This window comes from Equus caballus, chromosome 27 (genome assembly GCF_041296265.1).
Source record: "Equus caballus isolate H_3958 breed thoroughbred chromosome 27, TB-T2T, whole genome shotgun sequence".
NCBI lineage: Eukaryota > Metazoa > Chordata > Mammalia > Perissodactyla > Equidae > Equus > Equus caballus.
Window position 1 is genome coordinate 24,082,901 of NC_091710.1, and position 22,745 is coordinate 24,105,645.

The window sequence follows — 22,745 nt, forward strand, 5'->3', positions numbered from 1 at the left end:
AAGTCTTTTTAATGGAAAATCATTTGTATTATTTTTTCTGTAGATTAGCTATGGCTATAATCTGAACTATTATATATTAATTTTTAAACTTTTCCACCTCTGGCTGCCTCTCTCTCAATGCTAATTACTCTCCCAGATTTTCCTGCTACCTTTTAATAAAATAACATATGCAAAATTTTTTGAAATATAAAAATATTAAAAAGTAAAGTAATATTTAATATGCATTTAATAATTAGGATCAAATAATAAAAGGAGGTAGATAAACATTAACTAGAAATCATTTCCACTTAATTTTACCCTGAACAGAGTACAAGTTGTTATAAAATTAAAATTGCTGACCTTTTAAAAAATTCTGTTTATTATTCATTATATTAATCATTAATATATTAAGTACTAAATTTCCATATAAAGGTAAGAATTAGATCTAAATTATTACTGGTTACATTATCATGATGTTATTTATTAATGTTATATGTATGCCAAGAAATTATAAAAGTAAAGAATCAAATATGAAATCAATATACTCATCGCTTGTATATTCCTCAGTTCTCCATTTTTTTCTTTGGAAATAAACTTTTACCAGTGTAGCGATCAGTACACAAAGAACAATGAAAAAAGGAATGAGTAAGAAAAATGGCCATCTCATAGGTTTGGAATGGTAAGTACTCTTAATAAAGCGCCTTTCTAGGAGAGAAAACATGAGTGATTTTAAAGCAATTACCAGGAATATAGCTAAGACATTTCTATATTTTAATATGACTATTGGAATAAAAATTTAAACAATTTAATAATTTTATCATTTTCACATCTTTATATAAGGTAGATAAGTTGACAGCATAAGTGCCCGAAGAGAGTCCTCTCTTAACATAATAGTCCTATCCCCTACTTTTTTATTGAGAACTTTCTATTCCATAAGTCTCTCTCCAGAACTATCTAATAATGTAGATGAAAAGAATTAAACTGTGATCCCTGTAAGAACTGAATTTTTTCACAATACTCTTTTAGTAAGAAATACCGTATAAATAATAAAATTTTAACATAGTCCAAATTATCTTTTCTTTTATTGCATTCATATGTATTTTCATGTTTTATCTAACAAATTATTGCTTATTCCAAGGTCATGTAGTAATCTCCCTATGTTTCTTTCAGGAAGATATGTAGTTTTAGCTTCTACATTTAGACTCATGATCTATTCCATATGAATTGTTAAGTAAGTTGAGATTTTGAGGTTCATTTGGTCTTTGTGGATATCCAGTTGTTACAGTACAATGTTTTGAACTGACTTTCCTTCTCCATGGAGCTTTGTATTTTTCTTGAAAAACTGACTAACGATGTATTAATCAATATATTTCTAGATACTCTAATCCTTTTCATTGATCTATTCATATATCTTTTACCAATGCCACAGTCTTGATTACTGCAACTATTACTAAATCTTTACTACACTAAATTTCATGTGAGGCAAACAGACTAAGTTGTCCTTCTTTGTTCTGCTTTTTCAGGGTTGTTTGGCTATTCTAAGCACTCTAGAGTATATTTTAGAATCAAATTGTTAATATATAAATAATTGCATGCTTTAAGAATTGAGTTTTTTAATCTATAGATTTAATTTGGCGAGAACTGACATCTTAGCAATAACAAACTTTTCCATAGGTGAACATGGCATATTTCTCCATTTATTTGTATGTTTAACATCTATCTGCATTTTTTGTTTTAGTTTCAGTGTAAAGGTCTTGCATATTTTTTGTTAAATTTATTGAAATATTTTATATTTTGATAGTATCATAAATAGTACTGATTTTAAGTAGATTTCCATTTACTGCTGCTATTATATAACAATACTACTGACCTGTGCATGTTGTTTCCTTTGACCTCTCAAAAGATATTTATTATTTGTAGTAGTATTTCTGTAGATTCCGTAGGATTTTCTATGTAATTAATCATATCATCTACAGTCTTATTTCACACTTTCTAATCTGTATGCTCCTGATCTCTTCTTCTTTCATTACTGCACTGGCTAGGACTTATGGTAAAATGTTGAATAGACATCATGAGAACAGAGGTTATTGCCTTGCTCCCAATTTTTTTGTGAAAAACAATGTATTTCATCATAAGATATATTAGCTATGTTTTTTGTTGATGCTATTTATCAGATGATTACTACTTCTGTCAGTCGTTTACTGCTTTATTAAAATTTCCTAATAAATGTTGAATTTTGTCAAATGATTTTTCTGCATCAAATGAAAAACTAATACTTTAAAAAAAATTTTGATTTGGAGAATTGCACTAATTGACTTTCAAGTGATTTTCAAGCGATAACAGTCTTGCATTCCTAGGATAAACCCCAATTAGTATGGATTATTATCCTGGTAATATATATAGCTACATAAAATGAGCTAATACTTTGTTGAGAATATTTATATCTAAGTTTGTTAAAGATATTGTTCTTTTGTTAACTTCCTTGTCTGGATTTGGCTTCAGGGTTATGTTTTCCTCATACAATAAGGTGATAGGAGTCCCTCCCAGAACTGTTTTTTAAAGTGGTATTTCTTCCTTCCAAAAATCCGGTGGAATTAACCTCTGAAATTATCTAGACCTTTACTTTTTTTGTTTATTTTTCTTGGTGTTGATTTTAAAAAATCATAAACCCACAGATCAAAGAAGTTTTGAGTTCTGGTTTCTCAGCTATCCCCTTCGATTTGTAATTCCTTTTCTATAAGGAGTAGCTCTTTTTACATATGAGTAGCTTTATCAGCCTGCTTCTTGCCCGTAATTGATTAGGACTAAAAGTGCACATATACTGTCTTGACCTCTTTCAGTCTGAGCTGATATAATTCTTTCAAAAACATGAAGATTTCATATGTATCAAATAAAAATAAATTCCATTAAACAAAGGCCACACACACGAATAGCTTTGACATACAGAAAAAAGGTTTTTTTCTATATGGGATCCTGTGAGGCCTATTTACCCTATTTAAGATTCTTAGTAGCATTATTTTTGGGGAGTTTTTATGAGGCATTCCAATACAATACTTAGAAGCCCTTTCATACAGATGAAGGTGTCTAAGAGTCATCAATTTAACTTTTTATGAGGTTTTAACAAAGAGGTTTTCAGTCACATGCTTGCAAACTTTTATCTGAGATCAAATTTTATTGCTCAATATCTCAAATTAAGCTATTGGTCATTTCCTGCTTTGAGAACATTTTCCTGGAAGAGTCCAAGAATGATAATTAGTTTTATTTTCAAACAAACAAACAAAAATCCTAGCTCTTTTATATTTGCTCTACATTTTACTTAAAAATTGAACTTCTCCTTTAATTTCATTAATTTTTTAATAGATTGTTTTATTTCATTTAATTATTATTGTCTTCTTGTATTTTATCATAAGTAGCTTAAGTCACCTACCAGGAAATCATTACAATCTACCTGGAAATCTTGCCGACCAGAAGCACGAATTCTATTTTCCACATTACCACAGGCAGCAGTGAGGCCAAACAATTCACCAGTTCATACTAAATGTCCTCATTTCTCCAACTTCTAATAACATGTTTTAAGGTGTCTTTGAAGTGCTCACCAATAGTTTTCTCAAGACAAATTCAATGTATCCTAAGAGGCTTCAACAGTTTCCTAGAGGTCTTTCAACCTTCCACACACCATCCAATTCCAAAGCTAATGCCACATGTTTTAGATTCGTGTTATATAAATACACCATCTTGATACCAAATTGTTTTGTTTTCTATTATATAGGGAGAGAGAGAGAGAAAGAGAGAGAAAGGTGCGAGAAACTATCCCCAAATTTAGTAACAATAAAATTATTTAATTTTGTAGGTCATGCATTTGGTGGAAGGCTTAGTTGCATGGTTGTTTTTTTCTGTGTCTCATTGTAGCCAAATTTTATAGAAAGCAAATGATTTTCAATAGAATGAGTATTATAATAATGGGAGTTCCAAGAATTAGTATTCTAAAAGACCCAGTGAGAATCTGCAGGAGGACCACAGAAGTCCCAGAAACTTACTTCCATACATGTTATTGATCAATCACATCACTAAGGCCAACTTGGGTTCTAGGAAAAGAGTAGTCTCCTCTGCTCACTGAGGAAATGCCATGTGTGAGTATAGACAGAAGCAACAAATTGCAGTCGATTTGAAGATAAGCTATTACAAGACAACCGTTACTACTAAAATGGAAATAGCATTACATACGTTATAATATTTTTAACAATAATCTATTACCATATGGCCTTAAATATAACATTTCAAGCGCTAGAATGAATGTGGAAATGTTAAGAACGACCTCTGGCTCAACATCTGAGAAAAAACCTGTTTTATCTGTAAATTTAGGTTTTTATATAAAGACAGTCTGGCCCTAAGCATCACTGGATATGCTGGTTTCTTCTAAAATCTATCCCTGCTTTGCACAAAAAATTATGGGAAACTATATTACCCAAGCTCCTTGATCTTCTCTCTTTTAGTTAGGTCTGGCCAATGGAAATCACCGGATAAAATTTGGAGGGTCAGAAGAGTGAAAGATCTAGGGTATTTACCCTCCTTCCTCTCCAGCATCTCCAGTAAGTGGCTCTGTATATTCTATACCTTTACCTCATGCAAGACAGTACTCTCCTAGTGGTCTATATCCTAGTATGTAGCCCTGACCATAGTTGTATATCATGTTAGATGGCTCGGATTCTCGTCCTAGTAATACCATCTCCTTTTATTGTCCTTCCAGCCCTAAGAGGTGGTCATAGATTCCTGTTGTTGCTAATCTCTGGGTTGCTTCACCATTCTCTGATTGGCTTTTATCTCTGCCATTATGTGTTACCAGATGCCTTATATTGAATTCTTTCTGTATGAAGGACTTAGTTGATTTCTATTTTTCTACCTTGGCTCATACTGACATATTTATGTTACCTATGTTATAATATACTATTCTCTGGAAGTAAAACATAAATTAAATAGCCACATATGTTTATTATTTGGTATCCAAATATAATCTAGATATAAATTGGTAAAGTGTTATTTATTTGATTAAATTTAATCAATTAAAATGTTGTTTTAATTATGTTTTGAACTTGATATTAATACTTACCATAAACGCTTGTGGAAGGTTTTGGTGCAGGTGGAAAATTGCCACTGTCAACACTTCCACCAGGCCATGAACCATCTACAGATGTGCAATTTGGTGGTAAAAATGTAGGGTTACAGTGACAGTTTTTTTTATTATTGCATGTCTGAAACCAGGAGAAATATCATTTTATAAGTAGCTAGAAATAGTTGTGTTCAAGTTGAATTTTAAAATAATACTTAGGTCAGATAAGAATGGTTTTCTTATATGGTTTATGAGTATATGAGTGTGTGTGTGGACGTATTTAGCTGTGTGTTTGCTCTCCTAGAATCACTGTCAATTACTTCTATTCTTGCCTCAGAGTACTGAGTACTTACACCCTTATTGTTGCATTTTTCATCAGTGCAGTCATAATTCAAGTATGCAGCATCTACACATTCCTTATTCCTGCAAACCTAAAAAGGAAATAGGCTGAAGTAAGTTAACTGAAATGCCATCTGTATTTGGCATTTAACTTAAAATATTTCATATTATATTGACATAAGAGGTATTCATTTAACAATAAATATTAATATTCTAACAATAAGTGATTAATTTACACTGCTATTGTATTTCCAGTACTAGATGAGAAACTGATTATCTGAGAGTAAACAAAACAATAAAAGCATCTTCCTTTTTAATACTGGGATAGGAGGTACACACATGAAATAAATAAAAGGAAAGATAAAGCTGTGATAAATGCTACAGCAAAGCATAGTTTTATGAAAGAAAAGAATGAAATACAGGGAATTTACTTAATATGAGAACAGTAGAACTTTCTTATTGAGCCCTGATGTGGAGCAGGACTTAATGAAGCATAGAAATGAAAAAAGAAATACTTATAGGAAAATAAATAATATTTAAAATGACCCTACAATGAAATATATTGTGAAATTTTTAAAAAATATTGAGTGTAGTTGTTACACAAAAAACAGTTATTCAATTATTAATTACTAAATATTTGAGTCCTACAATATGCCTGGCCCTGAGAACACAGCAGTTAAAAACAAAAATTTCATATTGTAGTAAAATATATAGAAACACACAAACAAGAAAGCTAAATGAGATGTGATAGGAGTTGTTAGGGCGGTATTGTGTAAGGTCTTACAATCTTAATCAGAATGTGAGCCTATAACCTACAAGCAATTGGTTGTATTTAGAGATTTAATTGGAAGATGGAAAGCTGATAAAAGTAGTTTTGGAAAAGAGGATGGAAAGGGCAAGGGAAAATGTAAAGAGACAAATTAGAATGTCATTACAATAGTCCAGGAAAATGGTAACCATAGAGTGAAACTGCATAGTAGTGGTGTAGATGGAAATAAGTGGTTGTATTTGAGATACAGTTAAAAGGTTTAATCCACCTAAGTTTAGGGATGGACTATATATGGAGGATGAAAAGAGAGATGGGTCAATGATATCAAGGTTTCTGGCTTGTCTAACTCTCTTGGTGGTGGCACAATTAACTGAGAAAGGGAAAGCTAAGCATAAAGCTTAAACATTTATAAATATTATTTTTTGAGACTTCTTTCAGTTTGTAATATCAAATAATACTATGCTTCAAATTTTCAAAAACGTTTACTACACTCATAGACTCAGAGTGACTGATGATAAACCAAAAAACATGTAATTGGAAATATCATTTTCATCAAAAATATTTCTAAATAATATTGTCAATATTTCTTTGGAATCCTTCCCTCTTGAAAATATATGATCATAATATACTAATTTTTAAAATCAGAGAGTGAATCTGCTCACATAGGTTTTGCTGAATATGGAAAAATACATTATTAATGGTGTCTGATAATTATGGAAATGCACACCTCTGTTTAAGACTTAGGAGGAAATATAATGATGATAAAAACATGGTCAGGTTATTTTGAGTGTTGTGGTAATAGTATAAAAGTTCTAGCTCTGGATAAAGACTAGTGCTGCTATAGTCAGAAACATGTCTGTTCTGTTAGAATGATGCCTTAACACCTAACTAGAACTAGGGCAGAGAAGTTACATGTATAATTTTCAGAGCTCTTATCCAGAAGTAGATATACCTGATTCTCATAACCATTAAATAAATTCTTTGAGTCAGAGAAAAAGAAGTTAAGAAGGGATTGTTGGTATTATTGGTATTCTTTTTGTGCAATGGAATTTTTTCTTCTTTAACAGGTGTACTTCTTTAACAGGACTCTAGCTACAAAACCACAGAACTTAACACCACACAGGAATAATATAATATAATATAATATAATATAATATAATATAAAGAAAATAATGGTTCTTCACCAAACTGTCTGAAATAGATTTTTTTAATTTATTTTGAGATAAGAAAGATAATGCAGCTTCCTATTCCTGTCACTAGGGTGGAATAAGTTTCTGTAGAAAGTTTCTTAGATGCAGAACCTAAAATGGTGAATAAAAAATGTGTGCATCTATATTTTTAAAAAAACACATGGTTGTACTGGAGAAAAAGCAAAAATTATTTTTAGGCTCAGAAAATGTGAGACAATGTGATTCCACAAAAGTAATAAAAAACTGGAGCCAGCATTCCTTTAGTGGCTGTCTGTGGCCAAGCATGTAGGATTTAAATGATCATGTGCACCCTACGCCAGTGACAGATTTGGTTTTACCAAATCCTGAAAAAATACTAGACAGTGACATCAGCAAAATGGTGCACCAGGAAGCACCATGTCCTGTTCTTCCTTGGAGATGTTTTTAAAAATAAGAAGAAGATCTGGCTAAAATAACCTACAGGGGCTCTGGAAGCCAAAGGTCTACAGCAACCAAGCAAATGCCCAATCAAGAAAAAGCTGTACTCAAAATGGTAGAAAAGTTTGTGGCATTTTTGCTCACTCTTGCCCCACTCCTTCCCTTACACGGCAGGGTCTTCGTCTGGAGGAGGGAGATTATATGAAAAATGATGGCTGGAAATGCCCCATATTTAAAGAAAGACATGGATCTGCAAATCCTAGATCAACAATTGCCAAGTAGGATAAACACAAAGAGACTCATACCGAGACACATTATAATCGAACAGTCAAATGTCAAAGAAAAAGACAGAATCTTGAAAGCAGCAAGTGAAAAGTGAATCATCATGCACAAGGGATCCTCAATAAGATTATAGCAGATTATTCAACAGAAGCCTTTGAGGCCAGAAGGCAGTGGGCTGATATATATTTGAAGTGCTGAAAAAAAATAAAATTTACCAACTGAGAATTCTATATCCAGCAAAACTGTCTTTTAAAATTGATAAAGAAATTAAGATATTCCCAGGTTAAAAAACAAACAAAAATGCTGCAGGGGCTTATTACCATGAGGCCTGACCTACAAAAAATACTAAAAGGAATTTGTCAGTTTGAGTAAAAGTTTCCTAGTCTGTAACTAGAAGTCATATGCAGAAATGAAGATCTCTGATAAAGTTAAGTGGAGGAATATCAAAATGAGTATTATTTTAATTTTGATTTATAACTTCATTTTTAAAATTTCTATGTGGTTTAAAAGGCAAGTGCATAAAAAAAACAATTGTAAATCTACATTAATGAATACGTAATGTATAAAGATGCAATTTTTGACATCAAAAACAAGTGTGAAGGGCAAAACTGTAAAGAAATGGAGGTTTTGTATGTGCTTCAAGTTTATTTGTTATCAATTCCAAAATAGATTGTTTAAAGATGTACATGTAAACCCCTGGTAACCACAAAGAAAATATCTATAGAATAAACACAAAAGGAAATGAGAAGGAAATCAAAATGTGTGGGAGGTCAACCTGCAAGGAGAGAGGAGGCATCAACTAAACTTAAAACATCAAATAACTTAGAGGAAGGTTGTAATGGAGGTACTGAGGAACAAAAAAGCTATTCAAAATACAAAATACAAATAATAAAATGATAAAAAAGCAAGTCCTTCTCTATCAGTAATTACATTAATGTTAATGGAGTAAGTTTCCCAGTCAAATGGCATGGATTGGCAGAATGGATAACAGTGCTCAACTATATGCTGAAAGACACTCTCTGCAAGATATCAAGTAAGTCTTACTTGATATCTAATGACACAAATAGGTTGAAAGTAAGAGAGTTGAAAAAGATATTCCATGCAAATAGTAACAAAAGTGAACAGAAATGGCTATAATAATATTGGATGAAATAATTCTTACATCAACTACTATTACAAGAGACAAAAGAGGACATTTTATATTGATAATGGATCAATTCAGGAAGAAAACACGCCACTTATAAGCCCATATGTACCAAACATCAGAGCTCCAAAACACATGAAGCAGACAGAATTCTCAAATTCTTCTAAAAAATTGAACAAGAGCAAACACTTCCAGATGTCCATGAGGCCAGTGTTACTCTAATAAAAGAGCCAGACAAAGACATTACAACAAAGGAAATCTACAAATTAATATTGTTAATGTATATTAATGCAAACACATTCATATGTCACTTAACCACACGGATACATTCTGAGAAACACATCATTAGGCAATTCAGTTATTGTGCAAAAAGGATAGTGTGTGCTTATATAAAACTAGATGGTATAGTCTACTACATACCTAGGCTATGTAGTACAAATCTTATGGGACCACTATCATATATGTGGTCCATCATTGACCAAAATGTCATTATGTGGCACATAACTATATATATCCTCAACAAAACACTAGTAAACCAAATTAAGCAGAAGTTTAAAAAGTTCATACAGCATGACCAAGTAGAATTTACTCCTGGGATGCAAGGATGGTTCAACATACAAAAATCTATGAATATAATATGCCGCATGAAAAGAATGAAGGGGAAAAAACACACAGCCCTCTCAATTGACGCAGAAAAATCATTTTACAAAGTTTGACACCATTTAATGATAAGAACATCCAACAAAGTTGTAGTAGAAGAAAACAACCTCAATGTAATAAAGGCCATCTATAAAAAAGAGAGAGCTAAAATCATATATAATGATGAAAACTTAAAGCTTTTCCTCTAAGATCAGGACCAAGGATGACTGTTTTCATGACTTCTATTCAACATAGTATTAGAAATGCTATCCAGAGCAAGACAAAGAAATAAAAATTATCCAAATTGGAAATGAAGAAATAAAATTATCTCTGTTCACAGATGACATGATCTTATATGTAGAAAACTATAAATATTACAGACACACACACAATATTAGAACTAATAAAGAAATTCAGCAAAGTTCCAGGATACAAAATCAACACAGAAAAATCAGTTACATTTCTCTACACTAAGGGTGAACATTCTGAAAAGGGAATTAGTTAAATAATTCCATTTACAATAGCATCAAAAAATATTTAGGAATAAACTCAAGTGAAAGACTTCTACACTGAAAACTACAAAACATTGCTGAAAGATATTAAAAATGACACAAACAAATGGAAAGATAACCCATGTTCATGGATTGGAGGACAAACATTGTTAAGATGTCAATACTACCCAAAACAACCTGCAGATTCAACACAATCCTTGTAAAATCCCAATGTTTTCTGAAGAAATAGAAAAAAGTTCATCCTAGAAAATATAGAATCTCATGAGACCATAGGTAGCTAAAATGATCATAGACAAGAAGGTAAAATTTGGACTCCCACTTACTAATTTCAAACTTACTAAAAAGCTACAGTAATAAAAAGTGTGGTATTGATATAAAGACAGACATAGAGACCAGTGGAAAAGAATAAAGAGCCCCAAAATAAAGTCTTTTATATATGGGCAAGTGATTTTCAATAAGGTTGCTACATAAATTCAATGTGGAAAGGAGAATCTTTTCAAGAAATAGTGCTTGGAAAATTGAGCATCTATTGAAAAGAATGAATTTGGAACTTTACCTTACACCATATCCAAATATTAACTCAAAATGGATCCTAGACCTAAACATAAGGGCTAAAACTGTAAAACTCCTAAAAGGAAATATAGGGGAAAAGCCTCATGACATTGAATTTGGTAATTATTTCTTGGATATGACACAAAAAGCACAAGCAAAAAAGAAAAAAACATAAATAAATGGGACTTCATCTATATTAAGAACTTTTGTAACTCAAAGGATGCTATCAATAGAGTTAAACGCATCTCATGAAATAAGGGAAAATATTTTTGAATCATATATCTGATTAAGGATTAATATCTGGAATGCATAAAATTTCCTAAAAACCAACAACAAAAACCAAACAACTCAATTAAATTTAAAAATTGGAGATGCAGAGAAAGCATTTGACACGATCCGACAGCCATTTATGATAAAAACTCTGAACAAAATGGGGATAGAAGGGAACTACCTCAACATAATAAAGGCCATATACAACAAACCCACAGCCAACATCATACTCAATGGGCAAAAACTGAGCACCATCCCCTTGAAAATACGAATGAGACAAGGATGCCCTCTATCACCACTCTTATTTAACATAGTACTGGAGGATTTGGCCAGAGAAGTCAGGCAAGAAAAAGGAATAAAAGGAATCCAAATAGGGAGGGAAGAAGTGAAACTCTCGCTGTTTGCAGATGACATGATCTTATATATAGAAAACCCCAAAGAATCCATTGGAAAATTTTTAGAAATAATCAACAACTACAGCAAAGTTGCAGGGTATAAAATCAATTTACACAAATCATTAGCATTTCTTACTGTAATAACGAACTAACAGAAAAAAACTCAAGAACACAATACCATTCACAATTGCAACAAAAAGAATAAAATACCTCAGGGTGAATTTAACTAAGGAAGTGAAAGAACTATACAACGAAAATTACAAGGCTTTTCTGAAAGAAATGGATGATGACAGAAAGAGATGGGAAGACATTCCATGTACATGGATTGGAAAAATAAATATAGTTAAAATGTCCATTCTACCTAAAGCAATCTACAGATTCAATGCCATCCCAATCAGAATCCCAATGACATTCTTTACAGAATTAGAACAAAGAATCCTAAAATTTATGTGGGGCAACAAAAGACCCCAAACTGCTAAAGCAATCCTGAGAAAAAAGAACAAAACGGAAGGCATCACAATCCCTGACTTTAAAACATACTACAAAGCTATAGTAATCAAAATAGCATGGTAGTGGTACACAAACAGGTGCACAGATCAATGGAACAGAATTGAAAGCCCAGAAATAAAACCACACATCTATGGACAGCTTATCTTTGACAAAGGAGCTCAGGGCATACAATGGAGAAAAGAAAGTCTTTTCAACAAATGGTGCTGGGAAAACTGGAAAGCCACATGTAAAAGAATGAAAATTGACCATTCTTTCTCACCATTTACCAAAATAAACTCAAAATGGATCAAAGACCTAAAGGTGAGACCTGAAACCATAAGGGTTCTAGAAGAAAATGTAGGCAGTACATTCTTTGACATCAGTATTAAAAGGATCTTTTTGGACACCATGTCTTCTCAGACAAGGGAAACAATAGAAAGAATAAACAAATGGGACTTCATCAGACTAAAGAGCTTCTTCAAGGCAAATGAAAACAGGAATGAAACAAAAAAACAACCCACAAACTGGGAAAAAAATATTTGCACGTCATACATCTGGCAAAGGCTTAATATCCATAATATATAAAGAACTCACACAACTCAGCAACAAAAAATCAAACAATCCAATCAAAAAACGGGCAGGAGACATGAAGAGACATTTCTCCAAAGAAGATATACGAATGGTCAATAGGTACGTGAAAAAATATTCATCATCGCTGATCATCAGAGAAATGCAAATCAAAACTACACTAAGATATCACCTTACACCCATTAGAATGACAAAAATAACTAAAACTAATAGTAACAAATGTTCAAGATGTTGTGGAGAAAAAGGAGCCCTCATACACTGCTGCTGGGAGTGCAAACTGGTGCAGCCACTATGGAAAACAGTATGGAGATTCCTCAAAAAATTAAAAATAGAACTACCATACGATCCAGCTATCCCACTACTGGGTATCTATCCAAAGAGCTTGAAGTCAGCAATTCCAAAAGCCCCATGAACCCCAATGTTCATTGCAACATTATTTACAATAGCCAAAACGCCTAAATGCCACCTAAATGCCTATCAACAAATGACTGGATAAAGAAGATATGGTATATATATATACAATGGAATACTACTCAGCTGTAAAAAACAACAAAATCGTCCCATTCGAAACAACATGGATGGACCTTGAGGGAATTATCTTAAGTGAAATAAGCCAGATAGAGAAGGACAATCTGTGTATGACTTCACTCATATTAGGAATTTAAAAATGTAGACAAAGAGAACAGATTAGTGACAACCAGGGGAATGGTGGGGTAGGGGGTGGACACAAAGGGTGAAGGGGTGCATCTATAACATGACTGACAAACAATAATGTACAACTGAAATTTCACAAGATTGTAACCTATCATTAACTCAATAAAAATTTTTTAAAAATAACTAGTTTACAGAAAAAAATTTTTTTTAATTGGGCAAAGGATGTGAATAGACATTTCTCCAAAGAAGATATGCAAATTTCTAGTAAGCATATGGAGATGTGTTCAATATCACTAATCATCAGAGAAGTAAAATTCAAAATGATAATGAGGAACCACTTCACAGCCATTAGAATGGCTATTATGAAAGAATGGAAAAGAACAAATGTTGGTGAGGATGTGGAGAAACTGTAACATTTAGGCATTGATGATAAGAATGTAAAGTAGAGTGCAGGCGGAGCAAAATGGCGGGGTGAGCTGACCCGGGATTCTCTCCCCTCCAAAATACAACAAAAGATTGGAAGAACTGAATTTCAGAGAATAAACATAATGCCAGCTCGTTAGAGACCTAGAATACCAAGAAGGTGGAGATCATAAACCTAGCTTTACCCCTTTGGAGGCACTGGAATGGTAGGAGAGAACATCGCTCCATCCCCTAGAGTCTGCGATCGCTGTGGCGCCGGTCGGGAAGGAGCGGGGGAGGGGCCGCGCGACCGGGGGATCATCCAGGACTCCTGTCCCTGATTCAGTGGAGACCCGCTGACGGGGGGAAAGCTTCCGTCCTCGGGGACCCTATGAATCAAGGGCCTTGGGAGACCAGAGAACAGAACTGATCTGAACCCAGACGGGCGCCTGTGAGTAACAGCCCCTCCCCCCAAGCAAAGCCAGTGGGCGCAGCCATCTTGCCCCAAGGCGGAGAGCTAACACGCCGCTCTCAACCCCCACCTAGTGGCGACAGGCTGTAACTGCAAGTGAATTCTACCACCATGAGAAAAAACCGCTCCTCTACCATCCAGCAATTTATAAAAGCCCCAGACCAGAAGGAAAACAATAAAAACACAGAATTAAGTCCTGAGGACTTGGAATTAGGTAAACTAAGTGAGAATGCATTCAGAGCAGCTATAATCAAAAAACTCAATGAGGTAGAGAGAAAGATAGAGAAACAAGCCGAGCTCTGGAGTTACTTCACAAAAGAGATTGAAATCATAAAGAAGAATCAAACAGAATTACTTGAGATGAAAAAACACAATGGACCAGGTAAAACAGAATACAGATTCCCTGAATGCCTGTATAGACAACATAGAGGAGCAAATCAGCATAATCGAGGACAGACAGGCTGAATGGCGCCAGACATAGGAAGAAAGAGAACTAAGAATTAAAAAAAATGAGGAAAATCTCCGAGAGATAATGGATTCAATGAGGAGTAAGAACATAAGGATCATAGGAATTCCCGAGAATATGGAAAAGGAAAATGTAGCAGAAAGTGTGCTTGACGAAATTATTGAAGAGAACTTCCCAAATCTAGGGATCAACGGAGAAATGTGTGTAGAGGAGGGTTTTAGATCTCCTAGACTTGTCAATGTAAAAAGACCCACCACAAGGCACATAATAGTAAAGTTGGCAAATAGGAATGATAAGGAAAGAATACTCAGGGAAGTAAGAAAAAAAGAGAATAACCTATAAAGGAGCCCCTATCAGACTTTCAGCAGATTTCTCTACAGAAACCCTACAAGCTAGGAGAGAATGGAGTGATATATTCAAAGCTTTAAAGGATAAAAACCTTCAGCCAAGAATACTCTATCCAGCAAGAATTTCCTTCAGATATGAGGGAGAAATTAAATCTTTTCCAGACAAACAAAAGTTAAGGGAATTTGTAACTAAAAGCCCTCCATTACAAGAAATCCTCAAGAAGGCTCTCATACTTGAAAAAAGAAAAAAGGGAGAAAGGGGACACAATCCACAGACTAGGGAGACCGATGGATAGAACCAGAATAGGATAGCAAATATTCAACTATAGCATTAGGGTAAAAATAAGGAAACTACCAAAACAAGGACGATCTTAGCACTCTAACTACAAATTAATAAGATGAGTTGGAATAAAAAATGAAAATAATTATTTAGGAGGGGAAGAGCAAAGGGTCTAAATCAGTATTGGTCAAGTAAGTAAGAGACCACCAGAGAATAGACTATATTATACACGAGATTCTAAATACAAACTTCAAGGTAGACACTAAAATAAAGTACAGAACAGAGTCACAAATCATAGATAAGGAAAAATCTAAGAAACCCAGCATAAGAAATTGCAGTATTAAATGGGTAGTCTAAAGCACACAGGAAAAGAAAGGCAGAAAAACAAGATAATGAGCGACAGATTGACAGCATTAAGTCCACATGCATCAATAATCACTCTCAATGTGAACGGATTGAACTCTCCAATAAAAAGACACAGAGTGGCAAAATGGATTAAAGAACAAGATCCAGCAATTTGTTGCCTCCAAGAAACACACCTCAGCCCCAAGGACAAACACAGGCTCAGAGTGAAGGGGTGGAGGACAATACTTCAAGCAAATAGCAAGGAAAAAAAGGCAGGTGTTGCAATTCTCATATCAGACCAAGTGGATTTCAAAATAAGACAGGTAAAGAGAGACACAGAGGGACAATATATAATGATCAAAGGGACACTTCATCAAGAAGAAATAACGCTTATAAATATCTATGCACCCAACACAGGAGCACCAAGATTCATAAAGCAACTATTAACAGACCTAAAGGAAGATGTTAAAAACAACACAATAATAGTAGGGGACCTCAACACCCCACTCACATCAATGGACAGATCATCCAGACAGAAAATCAACAAGGAAATAGTGGAGCTGAATGAAAAACTAAAACAATTGGACTTAATAGACATATATAGATCACTCCACCCTGAAGGAGCTGAATACACATTCTTCTCAAGTGCACATGGAACATTCTCTAGGATAGACCAAATGTTGGGAAACAAGGCAAGCATCTACAAATTTAAAAAAAATTGAAATAATAACAAGCATCTTCTCAGATCATAGTGCTATAAGGCTAGAAATTAATTACAAGAAAAAAGCTGAGAAAGGCACAAAGATGTGGAGACTAAACAACACACTACTGAACAAGCAATGGATCATTGAAGAAATTAAAGAAGAAATCAAAAAATACCTGGAAACAAGTGAAAATGATAGCATGCCATACCAACTCATATGGGATACAGCAAAAGCTGTATTAAGAGGAAAATTCATCGCAATACAGGCACATCTTAACAAACAAGAAAAATCCCAAATAAGCAACCTTAAAGCACACCTAACTGAACTAGAGAAAAAAGAACAAATGAAGCCCAAAGTCAGCAGAAGGAGAGAAATAATAAAAATCAGAGCAGAAATAAATACTATTGAAACGAAAAAGGCAGTAGAAAGGATCAATGAGAAAAAGAGCTGGTTTTTTGAGAAGATAAATAAAATTGACAAACCACTAGCCAGACTTACAAAGAAAAAAAGGGAGAAAGCTCAAATAAACAAAATCAGAAATGAGTGAGGAGAAATAACAACAGACTCTGCAGAAATACAACAGATTATAAGAGAATACTACAAAAAACTATATGCCAACAGAATGGATAACCTAGAGGAAATGGATAAATTCTTGGACTCCTACAATCTCCCAAAGCTCACTCAAGAAGAGGCAGACAATTTGAACAGACCAATCACAAGGAAAGAGATTGAAACAGCAATCAAAAACATCCCAAAGAATAAAACCCCAGGACCAGATGGCTTTCCTGGGGAATTCTACCAAGCTTTCAGAGAGGATTTAATACCTATCCTTTTCAAGCTATTCCAAAAAATTAGGGAAGATGGAACACTTCCTAACACATTCTATGAGGCCAGCATCACGCTGATACCAAAACCTGACAAGGACACCACGAAAAAAGAGAACTACAGGCCAATATCACTGATGAACATAGATGCAAAAATTCTAAACAAAATTTTGGCAACCAGAATTCAGCAATTCATCAAAAGGATCATACATCATGATCAGGTGGGATTCATACCAGGGACACAAGGATGGTTCAACATCTGCAAATCAATCAACGTGATACACCACATCAACAAACTGAGGAATAAAAACCACATGATCATCTCAATAGATGCAGAGAAGGCATTTGAGAAGATCCAACAGCATTTATGATAAAAACTCTGAAAAAAATGGGCATAGAAAGAAACTACCTCAACATAATAAAGGCCATATATGACAAACCCATAGCCAACATCATACTCAACGGGCAAAAACTGAACACCATCCCCCTGAAAACAGGAACGAGACAAGGATGCCCTCTATCACCACTCTTATATAACATAGTACTGGAGGTCCTGGCCAGAGCAATCAGGCAAGAAAAAGGAATAAAAGGAATCCAAATAGGGAGGGTGAAGTGAAACTCTCGCTGTTTGCAGATGACATGATCTTATATATAGAAAACCCCAAAGAATCCATTGGAAAACTGTTAGAAGTAATCAACAACTACAGCAAGGTTGCAGGGTATAAAATCAATTTGCATAAATCAGTAGCATTTCTATACTCCAGTAATGAACCAACAGAAAAAGAACTCAAGAATACAATATCATTCACAATCACAACAAAAAGAATAAAATACCTTGGGGTAAATTTAACTAAGAAAGTGAAGGACCTATATAATGAAAATTACAAGGCCTTTCTGAGAGAATTGGATGACGACATAAGGAGATGGAAAGACATTCCATGTACATGGATTGGAAGAATAAACATAGTTAAAATGTCCATTCTACCTAAAGCAATCTACAGATTCAACACCATCCCAATCAGAATCCCAATGACATTCTTTACAGAATTAGAACAAAGAATCCTAAAATTCATATGGGGCAACAAAAGACCCCGAATTTCTAAAGCAATCCTGAGAAAAAAGAACAAAACGGGAGGCATCACAATCCCTGACTTCAAAACATACTACAAAGCTACAGTAATCAAAACAGCATGGTACTGGTACAAAAACAGGCGCACAGATCAATGGAACAGAATTGAAAGCCCAGAAATAAAACCACACATCTATGGACAGCTTATCTTTGACAAAGGAGCTCAGGGCATACAATGGAGAAAAGAAAGTCTTTTCAACAAATGGTGCTGGGAAAACTGGAAAGCCACATGTAAAAGAATGAAAATTGACCATTCTTTTTCACCATTCACAAAAATAAACTCAAAATGGATCAAAGACCTAAAGGTGAGACCTGAAACCATAAGGCTTCTGGAAGAAAACGTAGGCAGTACACTCTTTGACATCAATATTAAAAGGATCTTTTCGGACACCATGCCTTCTCAGAGAAGGGAAACAATAGAAAGAATAAACAAATGGGACTTCATCAGATTAAAGAGCTTCTTCAAGGCAAATGAAAACAGGATTGAAACAAAAAAACAACCCACTAACTGGGAAAAAACATTTGCAAGTCACATATCTGACAAAGGCTTAATATCCATAATATATAAAGAACTCTCGCAACTCAACCACAAAACATCAAACAACCCAATCAAAAAATGGGCTGGAGACATGAACAGACATTTCTCCAAAGAAGATATACTGATGGCCAATAGGCACATGAAAAGATGCTCATCATCGCTGATCATCAGGGAAATGCAAATCAAAACTACACTAAGATATCACCTTACACCCGTTAGAATGACAAAAATATCTAAAACTAATAGCAACAAATGTTGGAGAGGTTGCAGAGAAAAAGGAACCCTCATACACTGCTGGTGGGAATGCAAACTGGTGCAGCCACTATGGAAAACAGTATGGAGATTCCTCAAAAAACTAAAAATAGAGGGGCTGGCCCCGTGGCCGAGTGATTAAGTTCGCACGCTCCGCTGCAGGCGGCCCAGTGTTTCGTTGGTTCGAATCCTGGGTGCGGACATGGCACTGCTCGTCAGACCACGCTGAGGCAGCGTCCCACATACCACAACTAGAAGAACCCACAGCGAGAAATATACAACTATGTACTGGGGGGCTTTGGGGAGAAAAAGGAAAAAATAAAATCTTTAAAAAAAAAAAAAAACTAAAAATAGAACTACCATACGATCCAGCCATCCCACTACTGGGTATTTATCCAAAGAGCCTGAAGTCAGCAATCCCAAAAGTCCTGTGCACCCCAGTGTTCATTGCAGCACTGTTTACAATAGCCAAGACGTGGAAGCAACCTAAGTACCCATCCACAGACGAACGGATAAAGAAGATGTGGTACATATATACAATGGAATACTACTCAGCTGCAAAACAGAACAAAATCATTCCATTTGCAATAACATGGATGGACCTTGAGAGAATTATGTTAAGTGAAATAAGCCAGCGAGAGAAAGATAATCTGTGTATGACTCCACTCACATGAGGAATTTAAAACTACGGACCAACAACAGTTTAGTGGATACCAGGGGAAAGGTGGGGTGGGGGGTGGGCACAAAGGGTGAAGTGGTGCACCTACAACATGACTGACAAACATTAATGTACAATTGAAATTTCACAAGATTGTAACCTATCAATAACTCAATTAAAAAATAATAATAATTAAAAAAAAATCTACCTAGGTCTATAGCCTCTATGCCTGGGAAAGGCACCCAAGGTTTAATTCCTGGGCAATGCCATGTACACTGATCCTGGATCAGGACCCTAATGCAGACCCTACAGGTACCAGTTCCTGCCTCTTAGTCTAGAAGATGGAGCATCTGCTTGAGCACTGGGGCTTTAGAAAGCTAACATAATAGGCTATAGGAGTTCCTGTTGTTAATGCTTGTCTCTTTAATAAACTCTGTAGAGCGGGAAAAAAAATGTAAAGTAGTGGTAAACAGTATGAAAGTTCCTCAAAAAATTAAACCAAATTACCATACGATCCAGTAATTCTACCTCTAGGTATATAAGCAAGACAACTGAAAGCAGGGATTTGAACAGACATTTGTACACCAATGATGATAGCAGCATTATTTACAATAGCCAAATGTTGAAACAAATCAAATTTCCATTGATGGATGCATGGATAAACAACATATAGTATAAACATGCAATGGAATATTATTCAGCCTTAAAAAAGAATGAAACTTTGATACAGGCAACAACATGGAAGAATGCGAAAACATTATGCCAGGTGAAATAAGCCAGACTCAAAGGGACAAATATTGTATGATTCTACCTGTATGAGGTATCTAGAATATTTAAATTCATAAAGACAGACAGTAGAATAGTGATTACCAGGGACTGTGAAGAGGTGTCCTTGGGGAGTTATAGTTTATAGTTTACAGAGTCTCACTTTGGGATGATGAAAATTTTCTAGAAATGGATAGTGATGATGGTTGCACAATAATGTGAATGTACTCATCTCCCTGAACTGTACACTTAACAACAGTTAAAGTGGTAAATTTTATGTTATGCGTATTTTACCACAAAAAATAGTATGTATTTCATATTCAGTGCTTTAGACACTTGGAAAAGAGGTAAAATCACTAAACTCATGTTATGACTACAGTATATACTGTTATCCATATGAGCCAAGGGCACCCTAAAAAATAGTATATTCAATTCTTTAGTAAATGAGGAATATACTGTCTGAGCAAACTGAATTATTTTCCTTGGTTGACAGCGTAAAGGGAAGTAGAAAATTTATTTAATACAATAAAGAGATTAAATGTGAATAAAACACAAGTTAAGTCAAATCAATCTAGACAGAAATTTTTTGAAACAATTTGAAATACATTAATTAATAATAAAAAATTCTTAAATAAGAAATAAAGGGGCAACCTTAAGGAACACAGTTTTCAATGTTGTACACATTTGAAAATTAAAATTGATTATGACTGAGTTTCTATTTAGCAAAGTCACTCCCAAGCCTCTACTTCATTTCCATCAATAGTGTGATATACTGATTTATGTATATCTTCAGGGTTTTATTCTTTTATATAACCACACAAATTGTTCATGTTTTAGCAACTTGAAACCAGTTTCTCTTTTCCATTCTGGAAGATGAAGCAAATAAATACTACCCTACGCACATTGAGACATCTTTTCATATAGTAATCTTCTACATTTTTTACTCAAGGAAAAAAGTATAAAACTAAAGAGTTGGAGTGTTCATAATTATCATCATTTCTGTTTTCAGTGGTGATGTCACATTCCTCACGTGTTCCCTTGTGGTTAGCCATAGTGAAGATGCTAGACATTGAGAATTATGGCAGCTGTCTGGGATTTCTTGTTTCCATCATATCCCTTTATGACTACTTCAGTTGCTCCCTCAGAATCATGCATTGATATTTCCTACTCTCATCTTCCTGAAATATTCTTTTTTTGAGGAAGATTAGCCCTGAGCCAATATCTGACCCCCATCCTCCTTCTTTTTGCTAAGGAAGATTGGCCCTGAGCTAACATCTGTGCCCATCTTCCTCTATTTTATATGTGGGACACCTGCCACAGCTTGGCTTGATGAGTGGTGCATAAGTCCGTACCCGGGGTCCGAACCAGCAAACCCTGGGCTGTCAAAGTTGAGTGCGCAAACTTAACCACTAAGCCACTGGGCCAGCCCCCTGAAATATTTTAATGAGGATCTGTGCTTATTTATTTTGACAAAACATTTTTAAATCAGGTTTTATGCTTATAATTTCCACTTGAATTTCAACATCAAGATTTTTAAATACAGATCTTAGAAAATTCTTGTTAGATTCCTTTTAGGATTAACTATGTACAAGTAGTTGGTAATTTGTACAATTATTTGTTTATACTTAGTCACTAATCTCTGAGAATTGAAACAATTATGTATAGGATCCAATAACTCTTGCTATTTCTATGTCGACAAAAGGAATTTTGAAATGCCTTATGATAATGTGTTTATCCTAATCCCAATGAATATTTATATATAAAGTATTTAAAAAACATTGGCACTCTAATTTGCAGAATACATAAAAATTCTTAGAGCACTAATACACGTGTAGCTTGATCATCTTTTTCTAATAGAAATATATGATTTATATGAAGCCAAAGTTTTGTGACCACTTCTCAAAATCTCTACCCAGCCCCTCTACCTCCCTACCTTGGAAGAGCAACATCTCCAACATCATTATGTATTGCTTTTTTTTCTTTTGCTGAGGAAGATTCTCCCTGAGCTAACATCTGTGCCAATATTCCTTTATTTCATATGTGGGTCACTGTCACAGCATGGCGCCCAGGATCTGAACTCACAAACCCGGGCCACTGAAGTGGAGCATGCCAAACTTAACCATTAGGCCATGGGGCTGGTCCTCTGAATTGCTTTTTTAATGTTGAACAGTAGCATGTTTTAAAGCTGCTGAAGTAGATGACTATTTGATGAAGCATCACCTTGGTTATGAATACTT

At 34.5% G+C, this 22,745-nt stretch overlaps 1 protein-coding gene across 4 annotated transcripts in view; it reads right to left on the minus strand.

Annotated features, from left to right (window-relative positions):
* The window catches only part of ADAM2 (ADAM metallopeptidase domain 2), a 133,724-nt gene that overhangs the window by 1,604 nt on the left and 109,375 nt on the right, over positions 1-22,745 (minus strand). Inside the window, exons 17-19 of one of the 4 annotated variants that reach the window (XM_005606295.4) lie at positions 5,440-5,517; positions 5,087-5,228; positions 525-684 (exon numbers count right to left, since the gene is read on the minus strand). In XM_005606295.4, the coding sequence (XP_005606352.1) occupies positions 525-684; positions 5,087-5,228; positions 5,440-5,517 (380 nt within the window). The remainder of the gene's footprint in view (positions 1-524; positions 685-5,086; positions 5,229-5,439; positions 5,518-22,745) is intronic. The other 3 variants (XR_011433254.1, XM_023630789.2, XR_002804447.2) reach the window with 3 other exon arrangements.